Source organism: Schistocerca piceifrons, chromosome 2 (assembly GCF_021461385.2).
Source record: "Schistocerca piceifrons isolate TAMUIC-IGC-003096 chromosome 2, iqSchPice1.1, whole genome shotgun sequence".
Classification (NCBI taxonomy): domain Eukaryota; kingdom Metazoa; phylum Arthropoda; class Insecta; order Orthoptera; family Acrididae; genus Schistocerca; species Schistocerca piceifrons.
Window position 1 is genome coordinate 285,565,473 of NC_060139.1, and position 21,206 is coordinate 285,586,678.

Consider the following 21,206-nt stretch of genomic DNA (forward strand, 5'->3'; position numbering starts at 1 on the left):
TGTCACCACCGCTCTTCAGGTTCACAAATCAAGCCTCGTAAACGGTTTCTATACTTGCTCTCGGCGGCCATTGCAGTGGTGCCCGAAGCCCCATTGTTTCTTTCACTATCTTATACAATAATTAAAAAAGCTTACGAACTTCTCAAACAGCGGCTATAATATATGTCCAACTTCCCTCTTATGAAGAGTATCCGCGCCTATAAGTGATTAGAAAATACCATGACTTCATCTTCGGATGGATTCTGTGAAACTGTTTCAGGGTAACGGTATGGACTGTCCGCAGCTCGTGGTCTACTAGATAGCGCGCTGTCTCTACATCGTGGAGTCCGTGGTCTCATTCACAGCCAAGTCTGAGACTACCTTGGCTTGGGGACTGGGTGTTTTCGTCACTTCATCTCGTCTTCATCACAAAGACGCGCAACTTGCCGCAGTGGCGTCAATAGTAAGATTTTTACCACGCGGCCGAACATCCCAGCTAATTTTTCCATACAATCCTTTCAGTTCATTCAATGTACGTTTCACTTTTATTAAGTGCGCTAAGATTGCATACGAGATGCCTAGAGAGCTAAAATATATTGAAGAGATGATATGGAAACTGCTTCTCGAATCTCTAAACTAGCAGATCTGCGACTTTCAATCACCAACTAAATACACACACGCTGCGCAGATCCTAGCTACATATACCTAGCAAATAAAAGTAAAGTATGCATCATCTGATGGCGTTTCAAGTGCTTGCCATTCAGCCTCCATAAACTGTACGTAAGTCGAGTTTCATAGTTGAGCCAGAGAACAAATCGCTATTCACTGCTTACATGAAGCCGTGCTGCAAGAAAACTGCGCAATAATGCCAAGTGAAAATCACTGAAGCCCTTTTTCCATCCAGCGAGCTGACCTGTGGTAAAGATGGGTAACTTAAAAATATTTGCAACTTTATCCCGTGCCACGATTTTCATATTTCCTTACATCCATAACGCTCAAGGCCCGCCCTACTCATTTCGCAGTTCTTGTCCCAACTGGTCGTATGCCAATTACGTCTGATCTTCAAGCTCTATCCTAACACCCCCACCCGGTTCCGGTTTGAAGAGTGGCACAATACTTATTATTATTATTTTTTTAAGAATAACCGGTAATGCCATACATACAGCAAAACCTTGAGACATTTTTTCCATCCACATGCTCTGTGCGACCCCTTCCGTTTCGGCGACGATCACATCAACTTAAGAGACGAAACACTATGTCAAATGTTCGCGAAGTGAGGACAAAAGCTGGTCCGGCAAGGCTGTGTTCGATCTGCGATTCTCACGAGACAGCTATAAAGCGTTCAGCAGGTGGGAAACACGAAAACAAATTAAAATTAAAGAGGAGAAGGGAACACAAGAAAACGATGCGCTGTTTGACTATATGGGTGGGGGAAATGCAAGACGAAGAGAGGTGGTTTTCCATCCTAAGTCATCCACTAGCAGCTACCGTTTCAGAAGTAAAAAAAAAGGCTTCGCCTACTTTCAATACATCGCTCAACAACTTTACAACAAAAATAAGACAAAGAAGCAACACATCATTACATTATCACATAGGGTTTAGCCCTGGAACATGCACTGGCAATAGGCCAGCTGCTCTAAAAATATACTACTTGAGAACCTGCATAATAAGCGAGCCACGGAACAGAGCACGACGGATGTGCATCGCACCAATATTCCATATTTTCTTTCTGGAAAATGTGACTGTCTGTACGTCTCCTTACTTGCCCTAATCTCTCTCATGTTGTTCTCATGACCCCTACACAAGATATACAGTACGATGGTGGGAACATATTGGTCGCACGATTGTCTTCGAATGGCGGCAGCAAGCGCTGAGAAAGTGTACGTTGTGCTTGTAATGCGTTTACATCAGTCTGCCGCAATTGTGTGACGACAGTCTAGAACGAATTTTAACGATGATCCACCAACTGCCAACTCCGTTCGGCGATGGCAAGCGCAGTTTAAAGCTTCAGCATGCCTCTGTAAGGGGAAATCAATGGGTCGGCTTGCAGTGAGTGAAGAAACGGTTGACCGGCTGCGGGTGACTTTCGCACGTAGCCAGCAGAAGTTGACGAACAGAGCAAGCAGAGAGCTGAACATACCACAACCGAACTGAGGTATTACTGCTTGCAATTGCTACAAGCACTGACTCCCAGTGATGGAGTCAGACGCTTTGAATTTTCGGCACGGTTGCAACAGCTTGTGTAAAGGAGATGAGTTTTGCGATAAACTCATTTTCTGTGATGAAGTAACATTTTTTTGTCAATGGCCCAGTGTAAAGGCACAATGTGCAAATCTGAGAGAAGAGAATCCCTCCGACATCGTGCAGCACATTCGAGACTCAACAAAAGTTGAGATGTTCTGCGCAATATGACAGTTTAAAGTTTAGTGTCCCATTCTCTTCTACGAAAAGACTGTTACAGGACACGTATATCTGGACACGATTGAAAACTGACTTATGCCACAACTGGAGACCGATGGTGTGAGCTTCTACCCCACTTGCACGATGATGTTCGTGAATTCTTAAATAGAGAACTGAAAACCGCTAGATCGGTCGTCGTGGGGTTGATGATCAGTAAGTCATGTCATGACCTACACGCTCTGCCGATCTAACCTCAAGCGACATTCTTTGTTTGACGTCATGTGAAAGATTCAGTGTTTACGCCTCCCCAACCAAAAAACCTACCAGAACTGTCGGCTCGCATCAACAGTGCTCTTGAACAGACTGATAAGGACATACTGCGCCGAACGTGGGAAGAACTTGTTTATCGGTCGATTTGATATCTGCAGAATCAGTAGAGGAGGGGGGGCAGGGCGACACATATAAGGGAACACTTGTAATACGTAAAAAAGGGGGGATATTATTCGGTTCTCTCACTTTGTTATGGACAATATCTCGCATTTCTCCATGAGTCTTGGCGTAGTGTTCTCTTTTGTTACTCACCATGAGGCTGCGACCTGCGACATTTCCGGGCTGAGCATGGGGTAGGGGTACTGGCCGGTGGAGAACGGGTACATGGGCGGCCGCGTCAGGCCTGCAACAAAACAGCACACGCGCTGGGTCAGCATCAGCCATCAGCAAACTGCCGCTCACTGCCGCCGCCACGGCTACGAAGCGTCCCCAACATTTGCTGCAGCTGAAAACTCCAGAACACGTACATAACAAGGCAAAGCTCTAGGAGAAGTCTTCTCGCTGCTCGCAGTCTGCCATCTTTCTTAAACACAACAACTACAGTGCTACGTCTTAATAACAACGTCCGAGCGCTCTTCAAACGTGAGATGTGGTTCTAGCGAAAAATTTGAACGGCGCGTGTGGACTTGCGGGCCTGGGCCTTTCAATTTCCGGAAGAACCAGGGGTCCCCGTAGCGTCGCACGAAATCACCCTCGTGGCCGCGGCCACAATCCACTCAGTGTTGATCACCTGCGGCGTGCGAAACGAAATATCTGGCCGTACTGTTCGAAGGATTTAATTGGAAATGTTTATTGGCGGACCCAGATAAATTCTCTCATTGCTACATATCTCAAATCAGTATGAAGCAATATCCTCCCCCCCTACAGCCACCCCTGGTTCTTTTAAATAATGGAGCGGCATGTATAAAACACTACAAACGGCTGATTACTTTGCAAATGAGTTAATGTGTTGAATATTTGTCGCTAAGCAAGTAAGCAAGGAAAAGTTTAGAGAAGGCTTGCGATTATGTTTACAGTGCTCTCATTACGAAACTCTGGATGAATTTATACTGCATAATTTGCGCTCCGTTTTAAGCAAACGCTAGTTTACCACGCCTCTCAATGTTTGTGACGTCACGTCTCCTGAACTACGCATCGTACAATTTTGCAGTTTCACTCAGTGGTATATGTGAGTAGTATCAGCAAAATGTGTTGCGAACGCAATCAGTAAAAACAGTTTTTTTGGAGGGATGGGGAGGGGGTGGTGGGGACGTGCGTCAGCGAGAGAAAGTTTCGTAAAAGTCTGAATTTATGCGTAAAGTTTGTTCGAAGTCACGAAGTGCTCTCATTCTCAAATATTGAATGAATATAGTCTGGATAATTTGCACGCCTTGTGTTACGATGCATCGAGAGATGCACTCAGTTCCTAACTGTAATACTGGTCTTACTATGTTAAGCGTTTAACACGAGATTACACATTTTAATGAGTAGGTTATGACAGCATTTTAAATATTTCAATTCGGTCAAGAATTACATGAAATACAGTAAAACTTTTTTTCTGGAAGCCGTTAGACAGACAATGAAATTCACTGGCACGAATTAAACCTAGCCAATTCCGTCACCGCCTCCAGCTAGCTAATGGTACCACGTTCTGCTCTGCGGCCTCTCTTTTCACCGAACAAGCCCACCCACTAATTCGCAAAACTCGCCGAGAAAAACAAGAAAGTGCCCAAACAGAATTCCACGCCCGCGCAAGGGAACGCACTTCCGAAAGGTTTGTAAGTTTTCTGGCCCAAAAAGTAACTTCGTTGGTCAGGAAAGATCACCAACTCCATACTTCCGAAATGTTAACACTTCAGACCACAAAATCCGTTTGAGAGCTCACGATATCCCACCTCAACTCCACGAGTGCTTCAGGCCGACTGCTCGATTTCGCGAGCTCCAAACCCCACCATGAAATTATTTAACACGTAGGCCTTTCAGCCAGTGAGAATCAGGAACAGAACGTAAGCATTCACATTGGCCATTTCCTGCTTCTGCTTACAGTGCTGCCTTATGGCAGGACTTTAATTACTTTTCCTGGAACAGTTGTTGGAAACATCGGCCATAGTGTGAAAAGTACTTGCCTTTAAAATCAACCCAGTCGGCTCTGAACACCATCCATTTAGGAGGATTATGGAAAGCCTCGTCCTCAGCTCTAAGCCGAAGGTTTTCTCCTCCCAGAACCGACCTTGTCGTAGACAGTGGGGCAAAGAAATGTCCAAATGCAGTCCCAGAAATGAGACATAACGCAGTATGCCACCAAATGCTATTCGTACATGCAGAAATGATCATTACACTTCATCATAAAAACTGTACAGCCGTTGAGTTAAGCAACAAACTAACCCAGACTACGAAATTCCTATCGCAAGGTGGTATAACTTTGTAGGCAACATTATCGCTCGACCTAATCTGCATCTAGAATCAAACTAATATTTATACTGTTCTGCACACCATGTTTTGTAAAGCCATCTTGCAATATGACAAATTGTTACGTTAACAGAGCGAGGAGGCGCAGTAACTACTGAGAGACCGGAAACACATTAGGGGAAGAGGGGGGGAGGGGGGGGGGCGTATACGATTTTAAATCGCGGTGGGGTAGTCACGATGTAGATGTTTTCTTGTGGTTCTCCTACAGAGTTTTTTAAATTGGTTGGCTAATGGCAATGCTCCCGCCAGTAATATACCAGTGGGAACCTGGCACTGACGGCTTCCGCTGTGTTGTCAAGCCGGCATCGCAAAGTATTGTGCCTGCCATATGACTTCGACTTTTTACTTCGCTGTAGAGAGTGGAGCGCTACGATAGATGCAGTGAGGCAGGCTATTACGTCTCTTCAGGCGAACATAGTGATGATCCGTACGTTGAAACCAATATAAGGTTTGGCGTTTTATGCCATGTCGTTCAAACTTTGTCCTGGCCCGTAACCAGGCCACGTTGTACTGCTTGAATAACCGCCTCGCAGGCGAAAGTAAGGGAAGAACTCATGGCATCCTATGCACTCAGGGTTAATAAGTACTGCGATATTCAAACTGACCTTGACGGTGAGGACGGCTTTGCTTTTAAAGGCTGCACTAGGTTCCCCTTGTAATTAACGCATGAACAATGGTATTATTGCAAGTACTGAAACAAAATTATTAATCGGAATATATTAAAACATTCTGCGTGGCAGCAGGAGAAGAAGAGGTGGTACAGAGTAAACTCTTCCGCTGATACACGGTAACAAAAGTACGCGATACTGGAGAGCCTATTTCGGCCAGCCGGCTCTTGCTTGAGAGTATTCACGTCTGAGACGCGATCATTTGGACGCCGTCCCTGCCGCCTGCCAGTATATAAATTTAATCACCGTGAAACCGGGCGGGGCTGCGGAAGGGAGGCAGGGCCACGTGGTGATTCACAGCGGGGAATTCCGGCTGGAGTGCTCTGCCGGTGAAGAGGGCGCACTCTGAATAAAGCACGCATATGCAGCCAAAGACACACCCACCCTCCTCATTACCCGAACTTCGTCGGCAGACGGAACAGAACGGAAGGGACAGTCAACTGTAGTGGCTGCAGACATAACACCACTGACCGACCATTTGCGGAATTTCGGGGTCGGGGATTTTCTCTGCCTCGTAATGACTGGGTGTTGTGTGATGTCCTTAGGTTGGTTAGGTTTAAGTAGTTCTAAGTTCTAGGGGACTGATGACCATAGATGTTAAGTCCCATAGTGCTCAGAGCCATTTTCGACCATTTGCTCGCCAGAGGCATACCCGAACCCATGTGTACATCGCGGAAAATCACTGCGACGGTTTTTTCATTTCAGTGAAGCGCCGGGCGCTACACATACACGCGGTGTGGAAATGAAATGCATTTGCTGCGCCGTAACTAACTGCACGCGTAATGAGGCTCCAAACGAGATTAAAAAATCGGGTCAAGTTTAGAAATTCTATGTTAACGCGAATGAACCTTTAAAATACGTTTTTAGCAGAGTACATCATTATCCCGACAATTGTACTGGCTATATATGAGCGTATATTGTTCAATACTATTCCACAGTAATCGGAGTTCACATTAAAAAATATCATATAACATTTCTGCATGTAATGAAATTATCCGTAACAAGGGCGGTAAAAGTGTACAAATTGTTTTTAAGCAGATATCCAACAGTAGTCCCTTTTTGCGAGAGAACGGGTGCTGGTCATGCTAAAAAAAACTATAGGCTGTTCTGCTATATCAAACGTTCAAAATCTCAACCATATCATTTTTTCTTAGCGAAACTGGGCAGACACACAAAGCCTCTCACCACGAAAGAAAAGATTAGCATAACGTAGAACCAATGCACAGATATAACGTTTATATTCCATGTTGCATCCAAAACCGCCTGAGTGCCGCTATGTGAGACACGCAACTTATACATGGGCTATTGAGCGAGGTGGCGCAGTGGTTAGCACACTGGAAACGCATCCGGAAGGACGACGGTTCAAACCAGCGTCCGGCCATCCTGGTTAATGTTTTCCGTGATTTCCTCAAATCGCTTCAGGCAAATCCCGGGATGGTTCCTTTGAAAGGGCACGGCCGATTTCCTTCCCCATCCTTCCCTAATCCGACGGGACCGATGATCTCGCTGTTTGGTCCCCACCCCGAAATCAACCAACCAGCCATAAACGGACAACGGAATCAAACAATGAATTATAAGTTCATATGTGTTACAGGATTACTTACGAAAATTAGCGGTAAAACCGCGGACACATGTAAGAACTTATCTTAGGAACTTTTGAGAATAGAGACGCATTTAATTATTGTAGATCTAACGACGAATGCAATCGATGCGCTACAAGTGGGAGCTTAATGGTTCAGTAACAAAGAAACCGAGCCTACTGTGGAATCACATTATTAGCACTCCTACACATGCACAGAGGGTAAACGAGAAGGTATTAGGAACTGAGAGCGAAACATCACGTTAAACTGTCTGCTTCAAGATAGATTATTCTGCGGAAATCATCCTTTTTTATTGGCTCTGCTACGTGATGAAGTGGAGGTGGAGAAAACAAGGCATAAGAATGAAGCTCGCTCAAATGGTTCAAATGGCTCTGAGCACTATGGGACTCAACTGCTGTGGTCATAAGTCCCCTAGAACTTAGAACTACTTAAACCTAACTAACCTAAGGACATCACTCACATCCATGCCCGAGGCAGGATTCGAACCTGCGACCGTAGCGGTCGTGCGGTTCCAGACTGTAGCGCCTTTAACCGCTCGGCCACTCTGGCCGGCAAGAATGAAGCAAGCCGTATTTTGTGACGACTGCTACTACGGACTTCCAATCACTAAGTCGGGAGAGCGATACGAGCAACGTGCACAAAAATCAGTGTAGTATGTGAATACATCAAAGCGTCGCAGGGGTGCTTTTCTGGAAACAGCTTGGACAGTTTCTTTCCCTTGCATCAAACGATGTATCAAATGAGTAACTGTAGAGAATCGATGACTTACTACAATGTCCTGCTTGTGATAATGGGATAAGGAACTAAGTAGCAAGACCGACTGGAGTACCTACACAACATAATACTGTTGAAAGTCAGCTCGGAGTCGTCAGATATAACGTTTCCACACGATCGGGCTGCTCATCGCACGAGTAAAACTACAAATAAGGATAGACTTCGCAGCAAGTCACTAGATCTTAATGTTCATAATTATGGCGCTTTTAAAAAAAAAAAAAAAAAAAAAAAAAAAAAAAAAAAAAAAAAAAAAAAATTCTTTATTAACATCAATATTAATTATACATATTTAGCCCACCTCCTGATATGATTAGTGGGCCGTAATTGTTACATGAATCAGAAGAATATTTTTGCAGCTGATATTACAATTTGTGTTAGTGCGCTACATTTAAGTTCCTAAGCTAGTGTTGAATTTCTACAGTAACTATGGACACTATAATTTTTTACAATTTGTGTTAGTGAACTACTACTTGTTAAGTTCCTGATCTAGTGTTAATTTCCTATGGTAGCAATGGGCAGTTAATTTAACCTACTTCTAAACTAAGAATGACTACTAACTGCAGCGTCACAGGTGTGCCAGTACGTACAAACCTACTTGGAAAGGCCTGGCTCCCCGAGCTAACCCCGAGGAGCGTGCCCCTGGCACTGGGCTGGCCAAGGTTAGTAATCGCTGCAGTTTCCTATGTTAGTGTTCTAATCTACGTCCTACTCTACTAACTTAACCTACGTCATAATTGGTGCATTGTCATAGTTGGTGTGATTGATCCCATCCCCCTAATCCCGTACGTGGCGGTTTCCAACTGATGCAGTCGGCCATTCCACGCACAGGCGGTATGGGATTGGGATCAGGTCTTAATCAGTTGGTTGGTTGAAAATTTGATATTTACTCTTGATCCCTGAGGTACTCTATTAGAACTTTCCGTGATACCTCTTCTGCCAGAGCATTCAAGGTCTGAAAAGTGTCTTCCTGTCTTAGAAGGTCGTATGTCACGTTGTGTGGAAGTCTATCTCTATATGTTGTCGCCACGTCGTTAAAGAGAGGGCACTCGAAAACCACATGTTCGGGAGTTCCTTCCGCTGCGCCACAGTCGCACTCGGGGGTTGCCCTTTTCCCAAACCGACATAAGTATGTCGGATAGGGTCCATGACCAGTGAGAAAGTGGATGAGTCCTCGTGTGGGTTCGAAATAATCCATGGTCCCGCGTTCTTTAACATTAGGTAGAAACCGGAATGTTCTTCTCCCCGTTTCATCTTCCTCCCAGTTCCTCTGCCACAGTTCCCCCCTCTGTTTCTTATCTCCCTCTTATCCTCTACTCTCACACCCATAATATCTGTTATTTTTCCTCCATCTCCCTTTTTCGCCCAATACCATGCGGCTTGTTCTCTTATTTTGATATCTAACGGGCAGAGCCCCATTATAACTAACAGAGCTCCCCCTGGTGATGTCCTGTAGGCCCCTACTGATCTTAATATCATATTTCTCTGGACTCTTCTCACTATCATGGCGGGCACGACCCGCGTGAGCCTGTGCGCCCAGACTCCCGAGCCGTAACCCACTACTGATGTCAGGATGCTATTATGATAAAGTTTGATGAGGTGAGGGGGGAGATGAAATCGTTTATGACCAATGGAAATGAGATTGTTTAATAACTGTAAGGCTTTCTGTGTTACGGTTTCTATGTGTTTTCCAAAGTTCCATCTCTCGTCAATTATGACTCCCAAATATCGCGCCTCACGTCGCCGAAGAACTGGTGAGCCATCAATTCTCACTGTAGGATTTCTAATAAGCTGACCTTTTAGTAATAGATAAGTAGACTTAGTCGGAGAAACTTTCATTTTCGTTTTGAGGCACCATTGGTGCAGTCTGTCAATTGCCCTTTCAATTTTCGGTTCTATGTCCTCTCGGCTACGACCACCGACCAGCAGGAGGAGGTCATCTGCGTAGGCTATCACCTCTAGCACTTCTTCACTCTGTTGCAGTTCGTCTAGTAAGGGTTCCATATGCACGTCCCAGAACAGGGGCCCCAATACGGAACCTTGGGGACACCCCTTAGTGATTACTTTTCCGATCCTTCCGCTAGGGGATGATAGCCAAACCTCCCTATCCTTACAATAGCTCCTCAGACACCCATATAGCGGCCCTGGACACTCTTTCTCCCGTAAACAGGAGAAGAGCGAAGGCCACCACAGGTTGTCAAAGGCGCCACTGATGTCCACCATGATGCCGACGACATACTTATGCGGGGTCGAACCGCAGACCTCGGCCGCCAGAGCGATGGCATCAGATGCCGACCGCCCCGGCCTGAAGCCGAACTGCCTGCTGCTCATCCCCCACAGTATCCGGTGAGCCGTCAATCTGTTAGCCAGCAGTTTCTCCAAGAGCTTCCCAAATAGGTCTAATAGACATATTGGTCTGTAGGATTTGACTTCAGTTGGATCTTTCTCTGGTCCTTTTTTAATTATAATTACGTTAGCGGTTTTCCACTTCTTGGGAAACTTTCTTTGTTGGAGGCATTCATTGAAGAGGTGAGTTAGCGGTGCGACCAACTGGGGTGCCAGAAATTGCACCACCTCAGCCACAATGCCGTCTGGTCCTGGAGCTTTCCCTCTTTTGAGGGATTTTATTTGCGCAGCCACCTCCTCTTCCGAGAATGGGTAGACTGCCGTGTTGTTGTTGTAATCCATTAAATATGCATCACGCAGTTGCTTTTGGTCTTCAGTTTCCCCATCCGCATTGTCGTCAGGCAACAGGGACTGGAGAAGGACCTCAGCAGTTTCCCGCCAAGACTCCGTCATCCCATCCCCTCGCCTGACAGTTGATAGCTCCAGGGGAGAGCGGATTTTTTCCCGTACCAATTTATAAGGGAGACCCCACGGATCTAAGGCTAACTGGTTCAGCACATAGCTTTCCCAGCTACGTAGTCTCACCTCGCGTAATTCCTTCTGGAAACTTTGCTTTGCCTCCCTGTATCGTAACTGCCATCTTTGTCTCTCCAGCCAGACGACACTGCGCTGGTAGTTTCTTCTTAGCCTTCTAACAGACTGACGTAACTCCTCTAATTCGGGCGACCATGGTGCTGGCGAGGCCGCCACGGCCTTCCTCCTGGTTGGTACGGCAGCCCTCACCGCTCTATGTACTGCGGCCACCAGTTCCTCGGCTCTTTTGTCTATGTCTATGTCTTCATGTCCATCACCTTCTGGTAATGCAGGAATGTCGCACTCCCTCGCTAAAAGTTCCCAGTTTGCTTTATTATAATTATACTGCACCTCCCACCCCATGGCCCAGCGGCACTCTCTTTCACTTAAGGTAAAGGTTATTAAGTTGTGGTCGCTCGTGGTGGCATTACTTATAACTGTCCAATTCCTAATTAGATTGGCTGCATTGTGTGACGTAAGGGTAACGTCTATATTCGTGCCTTGTCCTCCCCCTGCTGTGTAGGTAGGAGGATTACCCGGCTTGTTTGCTACCACGAGCTGTGAGGCCATTAGAAAGTCCTCCACTTTATCACCATTCGCGTCTCTGGTGCCGCTGTACCATAGGGGGGATTTTGCGTTGATGTCAGCTGTTATTATTATTTTTCGTCCCCGCAACGCCGTGGTGACTCTTGTCAGATGTTGCAGGTGTTCTTCTATTTCATCTCCATATTGAAAATACATGTTTATGAGTATAATTACTTCCATTGGTGATTGGAGCTCCACGACGTTGCAGTGACGAGTTGCGAATTGTGCAAGCGTAGTTGTCCTCAGGAGTTTATTTGTTATTACTATCGCTGCTCTAGGATCCTCATTTCCGCTGACAATCTGCCAAGTTGTAGCAGCAAAAGCTATTTTTCCAGCTTGGGAGTACGGCTCCTGTAGACAGAGCACGTCTAGTCTCCTCTCCTCCACCTCTTTACGGAGCTCCTGCATAACAAGTCGACTGTTATGCGTGTTCAGTTGTCCAATTGTTATTTCTGTTGTCATGGAAAATATGTGTGCATATGGTCGTCCGGCCAGGTCCTACTCCAGTCGAAAGCAATTCGTCCATTTGCCAGTACGGCCTGTACGTAAATGTCCTGAAGGTCAAACTTTTCACCACGTCGCTCAAAAACTTTTTTCAGTAAGTCCCGCAGGGCTCCGAAATCAGTGGGGAGATTCACTGACTTGAGCTGTATTCTATCTACAGCCTCCATTACTGAGAAGGTTACCTTTCTTCCCTCTTCGTGTCCTACACGGACCACATGCCGTAAGGCAGTGGCCAGGATAATCGGCTCTTCCAATCTGGCCAGTTGCATCGTGTACTCGATATTGGGATATACCCTTACCGGGTCCACGGGTGGCAATCTGACCACAGGAGTGTCTTGCAATGTGGGCTTCGAGCTTGTGCTAGTGACAGCACTGTCTTGAACGGGTTTTTCTCTAGATTTTATGTCGGATATTTCTGTCCTAGGATGCTCTTGCCGCTTTGGATGGAATGTCGGCTTTGTTTCCCGTCGTCGAGGGGCGGGATCTATGTTCATTACTGGAGGATCTGTTTGTATATTTTTATCTATCATATAGGGCTCCGTTTGTATGGCCTTGTCTACTATTTCTATCTTAGTTGCACTTGAAAGCGCCACTAGGAAGTTCTTGAACTTAGATGCCCTCATAGCGTCCCGCCTCCTCTTACTTGGGGATTTATGTTTTGGCATCCTATTTGGTGGGCTTTGATCAGCCATAATCGATTTTCGAGATAAGTCGTTGTTCCAACATTCTGTATGTTGGGCAACTTCGCCCCGAGGCTCCGCACGACTTCTTCCCTCGGTTTTTGCACGGGACGCAGACCGCAGCTGCTTTGCAGTCTTTGCGGTTGTGTCCACTTGTGCCACACTTAGTGCAAGCCGATTCCCTGGTGCACAGCCTTAGGATGTGATCCAGGTCACCACAGTTGTGGCATCGAGGTACCACGATATAATCTCTGACGTTGATGGAGTGGAAACCTATGTATAATCTGCCCGTTGCCGTGATTTTTCTCCACATGGGTGCCGTGACCTCAGCTACGTGATGCACCACATCACGCCCCCGAGGCCCCGTCTTGCGAATAATGCGTTACTCCACCGCCGAGTGATAGTTTCCCCAACAGTGTCACCCGATGGTCAATCAAAATGTCCTAAAACGCGTCGCGATTAATTGTGCTGAAATCTAGTAACTGGTCACGGTGTAGATAATTCGCAGTTCCAACAAAAACTTATAGTTTCCAGATTAAATACGAATATGTGGAGTCAAACGTGTCTGTAAGACAGGACGGTGAAACTGGGGTTTAGCGTGAAACGCCACCATTCATCGCGATTAAAACTCCTCGAACGAAAGTGATTGGAAACCAGTCCCACCTGGAACACAACGGCGCAACACAGCGCAGCGATGTGCATGTCAGCCGCCAACACTCTGGGAAATGCGGCGAGGGCACAGAGCGGCGCTGGCGCTGCCTTGTCCCCGGCGCGCGGCGCGTGTCTGTGACGGTGCGGCGGCAGGGCGGAGGCCGCACACAGCGCCAGCGGCCAGCCACACAGTTGCAGAACAAACACGAGTCCACCGCATCATTAGGAGGCGCGCCGCCTGGATTATTAATGCGGCCGCAGCGACCGCCGCCGCCGCACGCACGCACGCACGCACACACACACACACACACACACACACACACACACACGAGCGCGCACGCACAGGGGGGCAGCGCCTGGTGCCGGCTGCAAGGCCTCAAGTGTGTCCCCCGCGAGGCACTCAATGCGCCGCGCCGTATAATAATGTGACGGTCACGTGGCCGCGGTGACAATGGCTGATCGATAGGCCAGCTGAGCCGGCATTCTTCCGGCTTAACGAGCCGGTCTCCGCCCGCTCCTAATCACTCGGCGGCTGGCCGCCCTCTCGCACACTGACGAATATTTTAAACCCGCCGACTTCCACCAAAAGACTGGCGCCCCGCGCTGGCAACGACAAGTGGCCGAAGTGCAACTGCGGAGCACAAAGAGAGAGAACGCAGCAACATGAAGTCGTGAGAACACACAGCTCCAGAAGTACGGCTGCAATGTACTTAGCTCCAGTTACACGCCGTGAAATGAACGTACTGGTGAGGCGTCCCAAGCACTAAACTGCAGTCAACTCGACAAGTTAGGGGCGCGTCACTGGCGTAAATTTGTGGACACCACAGTAATGTCGAACTATAAAAAAAATTATCTTCCAGAGTTCCGTGAACAATATCGGAAAAGCTGAGTTTGGCAGCAAATCGGTGCTACCATAACACCCCTTCCCCATCTTGTCTCTGTTTCTCAAATATTATTCGTCCACCATACAAGCGCTAGCGGCACGCTTTCTTTTCATACATATCCGTTGTGTATGCTTGAGCAGCACTCAAGTGCGGAAGAAGGAAAGTTAACTGGCTCTGAGCACTATGGGACTTAACATCTGAGGTCATCAGTCCCATAGACTTAGAACTACTTAAACCTAACTAACCTAAGGACATCACACACATCCATACCCGAGGCAGGATTCGAACCTGCGACCGTAGCGGTCGCGCGGTTCCAGACTGAAGCGCCTAGAACTGCTCGGTCACAGCGGCCGGCGGAAAGTTAAGTCACTTGTTCGCTACGTGTAAACTGCTCCACAGAGGCAGACCCGATCCGGTAAACGAAAGAAACCACGTTCATTTCTGCCCTGCTCTATGAAAGAAGTATTGTGCATTCACCAGAAAACTGTTTTACGATCCCGCAAAACATCACGAAAGACTCGACTCTTGTTTCTGAACAGCTCGTATTTGAGACGTTAGTGTCTTTCTAAAGGTAGTACCCAGCTATTTATGCAATACAGGAAGTTTCAATCTTCCAAGGAACTTTAGTTTCCCAAAAATTTGACTCTGTTCCTCTTTTCTTTCTAACTGCACGAACATCTTCGTGTCTGGAAATCTGCTGCAGTTCTACACCCACTACTCTCAATACAGCTTGCCCACTTTCTAATTAGTGTCTTCTCTAGCCTCTCCTATCAAACTGCTTCAAAACTTATCTCACCAACCTGTCCAATAGTTTCTTCAGACCTAATTTTCTTTCACTATTCAACCATTCCTTTATTTATTCTTTTATACAGGATGCTCTGACCAACCTGTTCTGTTCTAATTTTCTATCACTATTTAGTCTCTTATATAGGGTGTCCCAGAAGGAATGGACAATATTCAGGGATATACATAAACACTCATTTCAAGCAAGTAACACCATATGGACATAAGACACATTTAATGTACATTTAATTCTGGGCTACTGACGTCCACATGTGTGTTACCCACCTTTCTGACTCTTTATTCCAGCCCAGTCTACCTCGCTACTTTTGACCTCTTTGTTCGGAAGGTCTTTCTACCACTAAACTAGCCCGCTGAATGTGCAGATCTCCATGATGTGTTGTGAGCGAAGTAGTGCGACTGAGCGTGTCAGAGAGAAGTACCAGTTAACAGTGTTTCTATATGCGCTCGCTAAGTGCCACATACCTACGCATACCTATGCAGATATGGTGTATGTCACGGTCAGCAACGGCATGCCAAACTGCACGCGAGCACGAGATGTGGGCTGCGTACGTGCTTCGTTCGGTACTTCTCGGAAGTACTCGGTACAACGCGACATTTCATCTGATACTGCGATGCGGCATTTTTCGGTCGGCAAGAGATTCCTCCGTTCGGCAGAATCGTGGCGTCAACAGTGTAACCCTGTTTAACTGAAATAGAAAACTTGCAGGTATACTATGGGCAGGCAATTAGGAGAAATAAAAAAAATCTGGAGGCAATGAAGAGAGATGTTTGGGCCATATTCTTCCATAAGACCTCTACTGATGATAAGCCATGTCATGGATTGTGTCCAGCAGGAGAAAATTCGTGCTGCAAATACAATAGGGCTCAGGCAACATGAGAATCTTATTCTCACCAGCATTCTCTTCCTGCTCCTGTTATTACAGCAATTACACCTATTTTCAGAGACTTGGCTCATCCTGACCTTCTAAGGAAATGTCTGGATGGGCAGACACAGAACCAAAATGAATGTTTCAACAGCTTAATTTGGAACCGCCTTCCTAAAACTGTATTTGTAGGGATGCATACAATGAAACTAGGAGTTCATGATGCCGTTATTACATTCAATTGTGGTAATATTGGGAAGTGCTGGGTACTGAAAAAGCTGGGAATTAATCCTGGTGAAAATATGATCACTGGGCTGCAACAGTGCGAGAAAATGATAGCCGATGCAGACAGGTCTGCATCTAATATGGCCAAGAAAGCAAGACAAACATCCAGATAGGTGAAAAATAAGCCGGAAGAGCTGCTAGAGGCCAAAGAAGGGCCATCATATGCAGCAGGACAGTTTTAATTAACTGTAAGTAACAAATTCCAAAAGTTTTTTTCTTTAAAGTCAATTTCCTGCAAACTAAAATTTTCAGTACATATGCCCCATTACATCAGAAACTATTATAAATGAATGAAATTTTCAGAGACTCTGCATAACATAAAAAGCCACCTCTGGTACTACACTCATTAGTATTCCCCCATTAGGAAGTTCACAAAAAAATATTTTCTGCAGAAAAAACTTAATATTTTTTGTTAATAAATTTAAACAAGTATTTCTTAAAAACTATAAAATGGATACAGTACGTTTTAGTACAGTTGACTTTTAGCATAATGTAACATACAGTAAAAATATTAAGGTCCTGCATCAAATAGTTTTTTTTTTCAGAAATAAGTCAAATGGCTCAAATGGCTCTGAGCACTATGGGACTTAACTTCTGAGGTCATAAGTCCCCTAGAACTTAGAACTACTTAAACCTAACTAACCTAAGGACATCACACACATCCATGCCCGAGGCAGGATTCGAACCTGCGACCGTGGTGGTCGCGCAGCTCCAGACTGTAGCGCCTAGAACCGCTCGGCCACTCTGGCCGGCAATAGGTCAAATACTTGCCTTAATTAACATGGGTTAGATAGGCAGGGTGTGGTCCCCGTAAGGCACGCGCGCTACAGCGCTGCTCAAGTGGCGAATTCTTGGCTGTGACATGTTTACAGTTTCTATGATGGCACTGCCCCTGTTGTTGTCAAAGAATACCACAGGTCCTTTCCGACAGCTCGAATTCCTGATAGGAAAAAAAGTGGAAGTTCCCATGTTACTTCTGAATGTGTAGTTTAGCAAGCTGTACAGGAACAACGAAACATCGTTGAAATGGTGCAGTGTACTACTAGTACACAACGATTTTCAGCACATATCAACGTCCCATGAACACATGCTGAAATCTTGTATCCATTTCACATACAGCGTGTCCACAATCTTCACATTGGCAACAGTGCCACAGGACTTGAAATTTTGTTACTGGTTAAATAACAATCGTCGTTTGCTTCCAGTAATACTATTCACTGATGAAGCTACATTTATACGGAATGGAATCAACAACACATCCAACAATCTTCGATGGTCGTAGGAAATCCACATGCTACGGCAGAAACCATTTTCAAAATTCGTTTTTCAATCATGTTTGGTGCGAATGACGGGTCAACATCATTTTGGAAAAATCGTTTGTTGAACACCTTGAGGACGTTCCTTTGGTCATGCAGAAAGCATTGTACTTAAGAGCACGACGAAGGCCCTCCAGATTTTAACAGACGTGTAAGTGAACATCTCAACCGCACTTGCCCTAACTGCTGGATTGGTCTAGGCAGTAGAATTAACTCGCCACCAAGATCGCCAGGCCTTATACCATTAGACTTTTGTTTCTGCTGTAATTTGAAGACTGAGGTGTGCTAATGAAAGGTGAATACGCGAGATGAATTGCTTGGTCGCATCATGAACGCCGCTGCCCTTATTACGGAACGTGCAGAGGCAACAATGTTCTCCCAAGAGTGAACAAATTTATTGAAGCTGACGATGGCATTTTCGGACATTTATTGTGAACGGTAAAACAGCTGCAATAAGATGTATACGATAATGCTTAAGAGTGAAAGTGTTAAAAATGCTTAATTTTCAACTGATACTTTGTAGAAAGCATGTTATAATGTTTACTAACTGTTACACATTGTATATCTGACATTGTACTGAACAACACTATAAATAAGAATATTGATTAAAGGTGCTCTATCTCGGAAACCATTCGCCACAGAGCTTACGCTAATATGAAGTTTTTTGCTTCGAATGTTCGTTCTTGTCATATTCCCGACTACTGGCCATTCGTCTTAGGACACCCTATACTTCCATAGTCGGCAGAGCGTAGGGCAGGCGTGGTACGATGAGTAGCCTAAACGTATGACAAAATAAGGTGTGAAATCAGCCACCGACGGACAAGGAGAACTTTACTGTAATCCGGAGAAAGATGTAACAATCGGCACTGAGGCTTAGAAGGGCAGTTTTTCTGAAAAGGCACATTGTACAAGTAGTCTGCATGCAAAATTCTATGGAAGTGTATTGCTGCGAACAGATATCATCAACAAAGTTCCAATTACTGAGTATAACAAGGTATTTACTTCGGAAGAAGGAATTAAGGGAGATGAGGGTTTAAGGTCGTGAGGTACGACATGCAATGGAGCAGCTAACTGTAGAACTGGACACTGTTGTAGCAGACGTTTGTTGAAAGCGATCTTTCTGCAAAATGTTGGATTTTTTTATTATGACGCACTAGGAAAACGTTTATTTTCCGCTTCTTGACTCCGATGGGTATATATGTAGAACAACTTGGTTTGTCTTCAGTACCGTGCCTTGTTCACCGTGCTTCCACACGTTCAGTCGACAGCATTCTTCAGAATCGTGACAGTGTTGTCATGGGGCTCAACGGAAGTAAATGTCGTCTACTTGTCTGGAGGCTCTGGAAGTTGGCAAAATGTCTCACGAAAGGGGTTTAATGCGGAGCACAAAGTTCTGTTTGGGAAAATATGGGAAAACACAGATTTGGACGGCCGCGCGAGTATCTGAACCTCCGTCCTCCCGAATGCGAGTCCAGCGCGACAGCTCCCTCGCTCGCTCGGGCAGCTGGGCAGAGAAAGGCGCAGGCGGCGGCGGGGGCACATTCACACCGGCGCGGCCAACTAATCAGAGCCCCTCGCGGAGCCGGCTAAAAATACCGGCCGCGGCCATTCACAGCCGCCCGCCGCCTGCTAGCTGCGCGGGGAATTAAAAAGGAGCAGCGCGCCTGAAAGGACTCCAGTTGTCGCCGCCGCCGCCGCCGCCGCCGCCGCCGCACCTCGGCTCCTCGAGCGGCCGTCGCCGTCGCATCCCGCCTCATTTTAATTACCGTGCAGGCGCGCGGACGGCGCAGAAAAAGAAATGTAATCAAACGCCGCCGCAGCAGCAGCAGCCGCCTGTAGTGTCGGCACGCGTCCGCGAGGCTGCCCCGCCTCTGCCGAGTAATAATGTCCTGGCGAAGCGGCCTTAAAAGAGAATGCGCCTCCGCGCGGCGGACGTAAATCGAGGTCACCCATTGAGACGCGCGCGATTCTCGTTTTTCATAAAAAAAAGAGAGAAAAAAAGAGAAAGAAAGGGACAAGAAAAGGATGGAAGGGTTGGGGATGCAGAATGGACTCGGCACATTTGGGCTGTACCGCGGCGTCAGCAGTTAATCTGCAAAAGACCACCGCCCAGTACCTTCGCCCTGGACTAACTACTCTGCGATTCTTTTTGTTTGCCAGTTGCCGCTACGCAGCTCGGAAATAATGGCACGTTGAAGGGCTCATCCTTATTTTGCAGCCCTTTCTACCTGTCGACAGCGCGGTTTTGTAAAGGAGGCGGCGCTGTGTCGTACTTGGAAAATCTAATTATCTGCGGCTGAATGTGGCAGACTACGAAAGAGGACCTGCAATTTAGAACCGGAATTCTGCGGCGTTTTGGGATTTCTGGAGCTCAGTGCCACATGGCATTTTGACTACGTCACACTTCTCGGTTGGGCGGAGAGGAACACAACCCAAGTTCTGCCAAAATTTATGCTGTAGTGTCCTTCATTCCTTCTTATTATTAGGCATGCAGTTAATACGACAGTTAACTGCCACTAGTCATGTTAGGCTTCTGTCACAACAGGAAACTTTCACTCCTTCAGATACCTCCAAGAAATTGGTGCCATCACGCCCATTTGCCGCGTTTGTCTCGGCTGGACAGCAGAAAACAGCTGACACCTATGCAAGCGAGATAGTGGAGTGTGTTTAAGCCACTCTCTCGCGATATCCTTTCTTCCCCACCCATATATTATTTCTTCCAGGAGTGCAAATCCTGCGAAGAATGCAGGAGAGCTTCTGTAAAGTTAGGGTGCTGGAGAATTAACGGCGAGTCGTGCTCATTGGACTTTAGAACTGACAACCAAGTTCTGGGTTACACTGCCGTTCCGGAAATATGCTAGGAAGTCTTAAAACAGGGCACACGTTGCTACGAAGTAAAAAAATACATTCTGCAAGTTATATCTAGTTTATAAAACAAACTAAACGAAGAGGCTGACTGCGACGGAATCTGCGTGGGCAAACAGCCCGGATTCTATCGCAAAAGTACTTAAACTCGACTCCCGAAAGAGGTTTAGCAAACCAGCACGCGTCAGAGGTAGATCTAGGAAGCAGCGCCGTAAAAATATTTTATTAAGTGTCGATCCGGTGAAGGGCGTCGCAAAGTGACGCAACAACTATTTTTACAGTAACTTCGAGTGCTTTTTTACGCTTTCGGCGGCCGCACGGCGTTAAACGAACGAATGAAACGGAGAACTTGCCACCTCGGACAGTCGATACTGTGTAACTTGCGCATCGTATACAAGTATCTTAAAAATCGTACTTGCTGATTTTGATGACATGACATACAATCAAATGCGATAGCGAGCACTGACTGAGAAGATATGGAAGTATCGTGGAACATTCATTTTCTGTTACGAAGACATAAATACTGAAGAGGCACATTTTAGAGACGTCACTTACAACTACCACGTAACAAGACAAGTTGCGGTGCCGTTAACCAACGAGGGAAAGGGGCTGATGGCTCACCACAATTCAGCGTCCTCTGGCTGACAAATGAG

At 46.3% G+C, this 21,206-nt stretch overlaps 1 protein-coding gene across 1 annotated transcript in view; it reads right to left on the reverse strand.

The window, feature by feature from the left end:
- LOC124775331 overlaps positions 1-21,206 on the reverse strand; it is a 159,050-nt gene that overhangs the window by 55,142 nt on the left and 82,702 nt on the right. The window contains exon 5 of the mRNA XM_047250163.1: positions 2,962-3,052. Within this exon, the coding sequence (XP_047106119.1) occupies positions 2,962-3,052 (91 nt within the window). The remainder of the gene's footprint in view (positions 1-2,961; positions 3,053-21,206) is intronic.